General features: G+C 49.7%; 1 protein-coding gene across 3 annotated transcripts; it reads left to right on the plus strand.

Annotated features, from left to right (window-relative positions):
• Window positions 1-2,115: 2,115 nt before the first annotated feature.
• On the plus strand, window positions 2,116-9,656 carry LOC121442800 (zinc finger and BTB domain-containing protein 14). 3 transcript variants are annotated; one of them, XM_041644413.1, is made up of 3 exons: window positions 2,116-2,247; window positions 4,393-4,476; window positions 6,455-9,656. In XM_041644413.1, the coding sequence occupies exons 2-3, from the start codon at window positions 4,474-4,476 to the stop codon at window positions 7,799-7,801; spliced, it is 1,350 nt and encodes a 449-aa protein (XP_041500347.1). In that variant the 5' UTR covers window positions 2,116-2,247; window positions 4,393-4,473; the 3' UTR covers window positions 7,802-9,656. The 3 variants fall into 3 exon arrangements, with proteins under 3 accessions (XP_041500347.1, XP_041500348.1, XP_041500349.1); XM_041644414.1 differs by lacking the exon at window positions 2,116-2,247 and adding an exon at window positions 3,188-3,236; XM_041644415.1 differs by lacking the exon at window positions 2,116-2,247 and adding an exon at window positions 3,218-3,334.
• The last annotated feature ends 317 nt before the right edge of the window (window positions 9,657-9,973 follow it).

A 9,973-nucleotide genomic window follows, 5' to 3' on the forward strand; every position in this document is an offset into this window, starting at 1 on the left:
AAGCAGCCTTTTGTCTTCTTCTCCCTGTTGTATTGGGGTATAAAAGTGTATGGAAAATTAAAGGCAGGCGGATTTCAGTATTCACTGGAACTCCCTCCCGGTGCTATCCTATGTTTCTGTTTTGTTATTTTCACTCACGTCTTCATTCTCTTTACTTTTCTAATCCCCATGCCCCTACCCTGGTAAATGATACTTTTGTGGAAGCTGATCTCTGACAAGAGAGGACTCAGTAGTTAAGAGTTCTAGCTCCACTTCCAGAGGACCAGAGTTTGGTTTCCACGACCCATGTCAGGTGGCCCACAGTGGTCTGTAACTCCAGCTCCAGGGGATCCAAAGCCTCTGGATTCCAAATGTCACATGCACTCATATGCAAATAACCATGTGTTTGAGCACACACAGAGTACACATACACACCCTTAAATATAATAAAAAAAATAAATCATTTAAAAAACCAAAAACGTGGCTTAGAAAAGTTAGTTTATTCGGTATTTTGAGACAGATATGCGTAAACTCTAGGACAGGTTTATTCTATGTCGACTCTTCCACCTGCTAACACAACTGCTATTGTGGGCATCGAAAGACGTGTGTGTGAGCTCTAACGATGGCTCAGCTGTTAAGAGCACTTAATTCCCTTGCAGGGAGCTCAGGTTTGCTTCCCAGAACCCACATGGTGGCTAACAATATCCTGCTCCAGTTCCAGGGGATCTGACACCCTCCTCCGACCTTCACTGGCACCAGACACAGGCGGTGCACATTCATTCATGCAAGCAAAGCACTCATACACAGAAAATAAAAACCTGAAACCGTGTGTCAAAACACCTTCGGAGACGTTAAACCAGTAGTGGTTAATATTACAGCTGTACAGCTGAGGCTGAACCGACGGCCTTTAGCAAACAGAGGCTATCACAATATTCCTTCGTGTTTACTTACGTGCCTAGCACGGACACATCATCTTCCCGTAAGTCCACGGTCCTGCCCTAATTTCAGATGTTATTCATGTGACTTGACAGACTGTTAGAGGTGTGATAATGCAGCAGAAGTGTCTCTAAGGAGCATGGCAGCTCAGTCCAGCCGCCGATACTGTAGGACGAACAGAAATGTGGGCGCTAAAGGCACTTCCCAGGCCCTGAGCCTGAGAGCACTTAAGAGACTCAGGCCGTGTAGCACAAGGAACACAAGGTTCATCGCCAAGGGAGCTATAACATCTCCATGGATGTGCTGACAGTACCAGCTATCAGATTTCCTCATGGGAGTGCCAAGTGCAGGACTGCTAGAGGGGGAAGCACTCGGGTAAACGCAGGGGCACCCATTAGTCTGGCAGATCCAAAGCTTTGGGGGTGTGCAAATTGTCCTAGGTGACTGGAATTGCCCCTTACATTCCAAATCAAAGATGGCCCTTCATTTGTTCTGCAAATGCCTGCTCCCCATAAACAAAGCCGCAGGGACAGGAACCAGGCCCTCGGCGTCCGGGAATCGCGCCTGGGTGTCCAGGCGAGAGCACACTGAGCGGCGGTGCCCGGGACACCTGCCCAAAAGCCAGGACGAGCTCAGCGCCCGAATCGCGCGCACCCAGGGGCAGTACTGGCCCACGCACATGCACACGCACGGGAGCGCAGGTTCCCGCGTTCCCGACGCAGCTCCTAGGCCCGGCGCCGGCGGGAGCCCAGGAGCCCAGAGCTCCAGGCGGGGCGGGTGCCCGAGAACTGAGCTCGAGCATTCGCTCCCCTGCGGCCGAAGCCCCGCCCTAGCCCCGCCCACCCCCTTCTCCCGCGCGCGGGCTTCGCGCGCCCCATGCCGCGCGCGTGCGCGCGCGTGCGCAGGGCCCAGGGCCCTCCGCGGGCGGCCCCGTAGAGCCAAGGAAAGCGTCGACCCGTAAGGTCCTAGGTTAACCCTTTCCCTGCTCGCTCACTCAAGAGGCCGGGTCGGGTTCCGTGCCTGCGCAGGCGGCGGCGCGCCTTCTGCCCCCCCCCCTCCAGGCTCGCACCGCGCATGCACGGGGAGGGGGGGTGGGGGTGTTCGCGGCCGGCTAGATATTCTGTGCTCGTGCAGGAAGAGGGCTGCTACCACCAAGGGACGTGCACGATTTCCCCCCCACCCCACCCCCTCCCCAAACTACAAAAAAAAAAAAAAAACAACAAAATCCAAAACACTGCCACCCACCGTGCCCCCGCGTCCATCCCGTCCTGGCCTGCGCGCTGCCGACCGCGGGAGCCCACGGCGAGCGTCTGTAGCTGTGCCAGGCTGCAGGTAAGCGCGGGCCGGGTGCTGAAAGGGCCGGGGCGGGCGCGGGGACGCGGGGGCAGCCGGCGGCGGGCGCGGCGGGGCGGCTGAGAGGAGGCGCGTTCCCGCCGAGCTCGGGCAGCAGCCAGCTGCAGGATGTGGCGGCGCAGCGCGGTGCGAGCGGGATCGGGCGTGGGCCGCGGTTGGGCGTGGGGGCCGGGCGCCCCGGGGGCCGCGCAGGCCGGCGAGCGAGCCGGTGGGGAGAGGCCAGGCGGCGGCCCGCGCGCGCGCTCCCTCGCTCGCTCGCTTGGCGGCCGAGTTCATGGCCGCCCCGCTCTCCTCGCCGCAGTGCACCGCGGTGGGGGTGGGGACGGCCGAGCCGGGCCCGAGCGCGGCCCGCGGGGCGCCGCCCCTCGCAGCTGTCTCTCACCCCCCCCCCACCACCACCATTTTCCCCGGAGCAGACGGGATCCCCCGCGCACGCTCCCCGCCTGCGTCCGCGGAGCTCCGGGGAGCCGGCCGCGCGCCGCCCCCGCCCCTGGCCGCGGGAGGGCGCGGGAGGACCAGACGCGCAGGCCGCGGAGTGCGCGGGGCGCGAGCTCGGGGCTCGCGGGCGGAGCAGGGCGCGGCGCGGCGCGGGGCTGCGGAACCGGCCCGCATGCCCGCTCCCGTGCTCGCCGCGCCGCCGCCAGGGCTGCTGCTGCGGGCCAGGGAAGAACCTCGCTCCCGCGCTGCCACCTGGAGAAGTGGCGGATCGTGGAAGGGAAAGTGGCCTGTCGCCGACGGGCGCCACGCCGGGGAGCTTTTGTTTGGGAAAGAATGCTTCAGGGCTCGCTGCGCTCGGCGGCTCCCGGGCTGCGAAATGCGAGCGTGGGCTCCCACGCGCGGGCTGCGCCCCGAGTCTCGCGTCAGGCCCAGTCTTCCCCACTCCCAAGTTGTGCGGTCGCAACAGGGAAGTGGTGTGGCCGCCATTGTCGCAGCTGCTCCGGCATAAGGAGGCGGCTGCGACTGCTTATGTAAGTTTGCTTTGGGAAAGCCGGGCTCCCTGCTCCCCGGTGCGGGCGCCTTAGCGTTCCCGCGATCTGGAGAACGGCTAGCAAGGAGCTGCTTTAGGGTATTGTATGTGTTGGACTATGTCTTGTCCCACACCTACTTACACACATACTGGCAATGGCTATCTTCCGGTTTGACTCATTTGAACTTAGCAATGGGAACATCTCTATAGGGGGAAAAAAACCGAGCCGATTGGCCCGTGACCTCCTTTGAAAAAGAATACACACTAACCAGAAATGAGAAGCTGCACGCTGATGCGTTGCCATGGCTACTGTAGAGCCACCCTTCTCTAAGTGCCATGCTCGTTTTGATTCCACAGTTAGTGACAACAGAGGTGTCACCAAAGATTCTGAAGGGAGTGCCCTCCTTCAAGCCCGCTGCAGGCTCAGGCTGCATCTAGAACACAGGAAGGCCTAAATGAAGAATGGCGCATACTTAGAAATCCCCTTACCAGCCCTCATGTAGTACAGATGAGAAAGCCTGCTGGTTCCGAGCTCTGTGGTTCCTTCCTATTGCAGGAATTTGTTAGGGGTCCTTTGGTGAAGTCTTGCGCCAAGTCTTTGTGTAGGACTGGATTCTAGCGCAGCCACCTGCTTCTTTTGTTCTTTAGTATATGGGCCTGCAGGATGTAGAGTCCTTTAGATGAGACTTAAGAATCAAAGCAAATTCTTTGAACCTTTGTATAGGAAGGGATAGAGGGAAAAATGTGGACTTTGCCGCTGCCGTCTGGCACACAGTTTACAATTGCGCGGACAAAGTAGCATGTTTACTCCTTGCTTCCCCTCCTAACTGTTGCGAACGTGTGCTCCTACAGCCTCTGCTATATTTAGAGAAACGTGCATCTAGACGTTTCTAGGTCCTGAAGAGAAAGTGGAGAACTAGGTACCCAACAGGACGTGGTGGGGGTAAGGACACACACTGATGTCACCTGCCACACTTCTAGTCCTTATGTAAAACCAGGCCGGATTACTGCTAGTCAGATTTCTGGCTTCTACCCAGAAAAATGGGTTCGTATGCAAGAGGTGGGGCGATAAAGGGGTCTGTGGTTCTTGTAAACACTTGGTTTAGAATTTGAGATAGGGAAAAATCTTACTTAGTCTTTTATCTTTTTTCTGATAGATCTGGCTTGCCCCTGATCAGACTTACTCTGATCTGAAGATTTTGGAGTTTAAGGCATTAAGAAAATAGCCTGAATTGTTCATGGTAAGTGTACCTTAGAATATTAAAAATTAGAATATCACTTGGCATTTGATTTAAAATAAGTATCTCAGGTCTAGGGGTATCGGATAAGGGGTTGTGTATTTTCTTGGCTTAAGCAAGCCCCTGGTCCCCACTGTGCACACAGACACACACACACACACATTCTAGTTACACATTTACAATTCTTTTTCTATGAGGAAAAATCTGCTTTCCTCAGACATATACACTGTTGAATAAAACTAAGACAATTGTTTTGTTTTTCTTTTAGTAGAAAATGTAAAACACATTGGTTTTAGATCAGTTCTTAAACACATTGCTAGGTCTTTCGTGGTGGTCCTGAAATTCTTTTGCTTTTAATTTAAAATACTTCAACACTTACTGAGTAAGGGTTGAACCTCCGTAAGTCCAAAATACTCAAATCCTGACACTTCCTGAAGGCTGATAAGAAGCCACAAATGAAAAATCTATACTATGAAGTTTTGTTTAAAATACTATCTAAGCCAGGCGGTGGTGGCGCACACCTTTAATCCCACCAATCAGGAGTCAGAGGCAGGTGGTTATCTATGAGTTCAAGGCCAGCCTGGTCTACAGAGTGAGTTCCAGGACAGCCAGGGCTACGCGGAGAAACTCTATCTCGGAAAACCAAAAAAAAAAGTAAGAAAGAAAAAAGAAAACGAAATAAATGAAGTATTATTTGAAATACTGTATAAATTACCTTCATACTATGTGTGTAAGGTATGTATAAAATATCAACTAGTTTTGTATTTTGGCTTGGACTGGCTTCCCCAATTTATTTTATGAGGAATATGCATAATTGCAAAATCTGAAAAAATCTGAAACTTGAAGCACTTCTGGTCCTGCATGCCTGTTGCTGGTGAGACTTAACTGGGTGGCTGGAAGATTGACATCCTGTGACAAGAAGCCACTCGTCAGTCTCTTCCCAGATATCTTTGGGGTCAGATTAAACCTTGACGCTCGTCCAGGAGTGGCCCAAAGCAGCTGTGGAGAGACTAGTAGAAAACACAGACTCCTGTGGCTACGATGGCCTCTCTAGCTCTCCAATGGTGGTTTGTCTCTTCTCGAGGAAGTATAATGCCCAACCCAGATGGTATTTTCCTGAGTCCTCCGTACTTGGAATCAGACGCCATAGATAGGACTTGCAGATTCTCTTTTTCTGTGTTTGTGGCGTGTATTCATGTCTGCACGTGTGCAAGTGCGTGCATGCGTGTATGTGCATGTGTGTGTGTAAGGCCATTCCTGCGGAACCCCTAGGCTGACATGGTGGGAGTCTTCCTGATTGCTCTCCATTGTTGGCGGAGGCAGGCTCTCTCGGTTCTACCTGGAGTTCACTGTTCAGCTAGTAGAGCTAGCCGACTCTGCTCCAGAATTCACTTGTACCTTCTTGAAATTAGAGGCCCACCATGTGTTACACTGCTGCAGGGAATATAGCCCCCTTTTACCTACTGAGGTCTCCGGCTCCAGGACTTGAGGATTCTTGTCTCAATCCTGTAACATACTTCATGGTCGGACTGTTTATCAGTCTTTTTCCTCTGCCTTGACAGTCTGAGTTTTTAAACCACGTTTCCTGGATTTGATTACTAGATCTTAAATAGTTATAGCACAGCTCCTTAACCCCTTTTACAAACCGAGGACAACACCTATTTCATAGGGTTATTTGTACTTAAGTGTGTTGAGACATCTAAAGCATATAGAATAATGCCTGGTGTGTATTTTGTAAAAAGCTGCTGTTGTTCTAACTAGGAAACTGTTGTAAACTGAAAGTACTTCAGAATAGCAACATGGAAATCCCTTGTCTGGGGTCATTCTTTCCTGCCTGTTTTTGGACCATCTTTAACACCAAGATTCTAGATTGTTGGGTTCCAAATAGTCACAGTATGACTGCTTTTGGGGCAGGGGTGGGGTGGGTATGGGGAGCACTACTCATTAATTAAACTCCTTTAAAAAAAATTTTTTTTTGCAGGAGTTTTTCATCAGTATGTCTGAAACCATAAAATATAATGACGACGATCATAAAACGCTGTTTCTGAAAACGCTGAATGAACAGCGCCTGGAAGGAGAGTTTTGCGATATCGCGATCGTGGTTGAAGATGTGAAGTTCAGAGCCCATCGCTGTGTTCTCGCCGCCTGCAGCACCTACTTCAAGAAGCTCTTCAAGAAGCTAGAAGTGGATAGTTCTTCCGTCATCGAGATAGATTTCCTCCGCTCTGATATATTTGAAGAGGTCCTGAACTACATGTACACAGCAAAGATTTCCGTGAAAAAGGAGGATGTGAACCTGATGATGTCATCGGGTCAGATCCTTGGTATCCGGTTTCTGGATAAACTCTGTTCTCAGAAGCGTGATGTGTCCAGTCCCGATGAAAGCAATGGCCAGTCCAAGAGCAAGTACTGCCTCAAGTTAAATCGGCCCATCGGAGATGCCGCCGACGCTCAGGATGACGATGTGGAAGAAATCGGGGACCAGGATGACAGTCCCTCCGACGACACGGTAGAAGGCACTCCCCCGAGTCAGGAGGACGGCAAGTCCCCCACTACTACTCTCAGGGTTCAGGAGGCGATTTTAAAAGAACTGGGGAGTGAGGAAGTCCGAAAAGTGAACTGCTATGGCCAGGAAGTAGAATCCATGGAGACTCCCGAGTCCAAAGATCTGGGGTCTCAGACCCCGCAAGCCTTAACATTTAATGACGGGATGGGTGAAGTAAAAGACGAACAGACTCCAGGCTGGACAACAGCTGCCAGTGACATGAAGTTTGAGTATTTGCTCTATGGTCACCATCGGGAGCAGATTGCCTGCCAAGCGTGTGGTAAGACGTTTTCTGATGAAGGCAGATTGAGGAAGCATGAAAAGCTCCACACAGCAGACAGGCCGTTTGTTTGTGAAATGTGTACAAAAGGTTTCACCACCCAGGCCCACCTGAAGGAACACCTGAAAATTCACACAGGGTATAAGCCCTACAGCTGTGAGGTGTGCGGGAAGTCCTTTATCCGCGCCCCAGACCTAAAGAAGCATGAGCGGGTTCACAGCAACGAAAGACCATTTGCATGTCATATGTGTGACAAAGCCTTCAAACACAAGTCTCACCTCAAGGACCACGAAAGGAGACACCGAGGGGAGAAGCCTTTCGTGTGTGGCTCCTGCACCAAGGCTTTTGCTAAGGCCTCAGATCTGAAGAGGCATGAGAACAATATGCACAGTGAAAGGAAGCAGGTCACCCCCAGTGCCATCCAGAGTGAGACAGAACAGTTGCAGGCGGCAGCCATGGCTGCCGAGGCAGAGCAGCAGCTGGAGACCATTGCCTGCAGCTAGAGGTGATGGGTCAGGAACACGTGGCCTGGGAGGTCGATGCCGAGGTTGCATTGATCCCAGTCAGTGAACACCTTTGACTGCTTTTGTGGCAACTTAGAGTGTTGGACTGGCTGGACCTAAGACAGAGCTCATTCCAGTTAGGTGATTTTCAGATTCCTCAAGGCAGTTACGTTACTACGTTCTGACCAAACAGTTTTTTATTTTGTTTTTTTGTGATGTCTAGTGTTCATGTTCCCGGTAAGCTCCCCTGCCCCTCTTTATGGTTTTAATTTGAAAACTCCTTTGTCCGGTTGAAAGTGAGCGGCTTCTCTTCCATTCTTAATTCCTCTACGCTTGCCAAACTGGTGAGTGCACCGCAGAGTAATTGAATAAATTGATCGCCTACCCGTCCCAATATATGTGACTTATGGTCAAAACAGCAGTTTTATTAACTGGATACAAGAACTTCATATTGGTGCAGAAAATGTTGGCACATGCCGACCGACCCAGGACACTATAAATACAAAACCAAGTTTGGAAATACGGAATGGTGTTAGTTTTATATTTGGCTTGTTGATTTTTAAATCTCTCTGTATATCATTGTTTTTACTGTTTCCGTGGACAGTAAATGGTTGCTTTGCTGAAGTGTTTCTTCATCCGTTGTGATGGCCCCTGCCCCCACCCCAAATGCTGCAGGTCATGTGGACCTCAGGGTGAGTGCGACCACCAGGATGCTGGTAGTACTGGAACTGAGTTCCTCTTTGACCCAGTGTGGCCACTCTGCCTGTGGGTGTCTGGAGTGAACCGGTAGTGAGAGAAGGAGAGAAGTCTCCGAGACCAGGTTTTCACAGATACAAAAACCCTCAAATTTCCTAGGTCTTCAAAATCCTGACTGATTTCAAAATTGGTTTTGTATTTAGGATCAAAATTAGGACAAGAAACAAAAATGCTTCTTGAGATGTTTTAGTAGTTTATGGATGATCAAGCTTTTGGGGTTCTCTGCAGCTCTCGGTTTCTCATAAAGATGCTTAAATAATTTCAAATCTTTCAAATGTGTAAATAGTAGTGTTGGTCCTACGTATTTCAAGGGAAAAGACAGCTGCACTTTTTTATTTTTTTATTTTTTTTGCACATTGGATTAAAGTACCTTTCATTGGCAACAAACATCAGACTGTCTTAACCGATATTAAAGATCTTCAGACCGATCATTTGTTTTCCAAGTATGTTTTATCACTGGCTGCAGTTTTCAGTAGAAGCTGACTGCCTCTTCATAGCCATAAATCAGAATTATGAACTTTGTTTGAGATCTGGCATACTAAAAGTGCTTTTAACTGTTTCCTTAGGAGTATATTGAAATGCCAACAGAGTTTGAATTATGTTCTGTAAGAAAGTACTAGACCATTGTTTTAGGATGTGTACAGTTGTAGAAAGTAAGTGCCAACTTTTAAAGTTCATGTTTGGTTTTTAAGATTTTCGTTTTTAAAAAATACATTAAAATAATTTCATTACGTGGCTTGCTATATGATCACCTGTTATGACTATTGTGAGAACATTTTTATTTTCAAAATTGGTGTGCGTGTTACGCCCAAGAGTGTCAGGTGGGGATGTTACCTTTCAGAATTTCTTATTTATTGGTAAAATGTTTTGGTTTAAAATTAACTTAATTTTCCCTGAAAGCTCTTTGTTCTGTATTGAAGGCAGTCCTGTCAGTGTGTTTCTGTGCTGTTAGGGAGGGGACTGACTGCTGTTCCCAGGCCGTGCTGACCAAAGCAAACATGAAGTCAGCTGACATCCTGTTGATAGCTACTTCAACAAACCATATTTTGGGCCTTTGTTTTTGTATATAAAGAAAATAATACACTTGTCTCGTTCTTGCTTGTTTTCTTCATGTGCACGTCCAGATCCATACTACCTTCTCTTGGTTTTATAGAGGTACCGACTTAGCATATGAAATTAGTCCCTATAGAAAGCCTGGAGACACAAAGCGGAACTTTCAGTACTTTCTATTATGCGTTTAGCATTTGAACTGCTTCATACAAGACATGGATTTGCACTCCAGCTTCTCCCATGGGTGCTGGGTTCCTGTTGGAGTGTGTGGTGACTGTGGGGTCTTAAAATTACTTTTCTTGGCCCTGAGCAATAATACTCGTCTTTGCTCATCCAGCTAGCTCTAGTCATCCTATGGGTAGTAAA

This window comes from Microtus oregoni, unplaced genomic scaffold, assembly GCF_018167655.1.
Source record: "Microtus oregoni isolate MIOR12 unplaced genomic scaffold, Mior012 000095F_ref0000231, whole genome shotgun sequence".
In the NCBI taxonomy this organism is placed as follows: Eukaryota; Metazoa; Chordata; class Mammalia; order Rodentia; family Cricetidae; genus Microtus; species Microtus oregoni.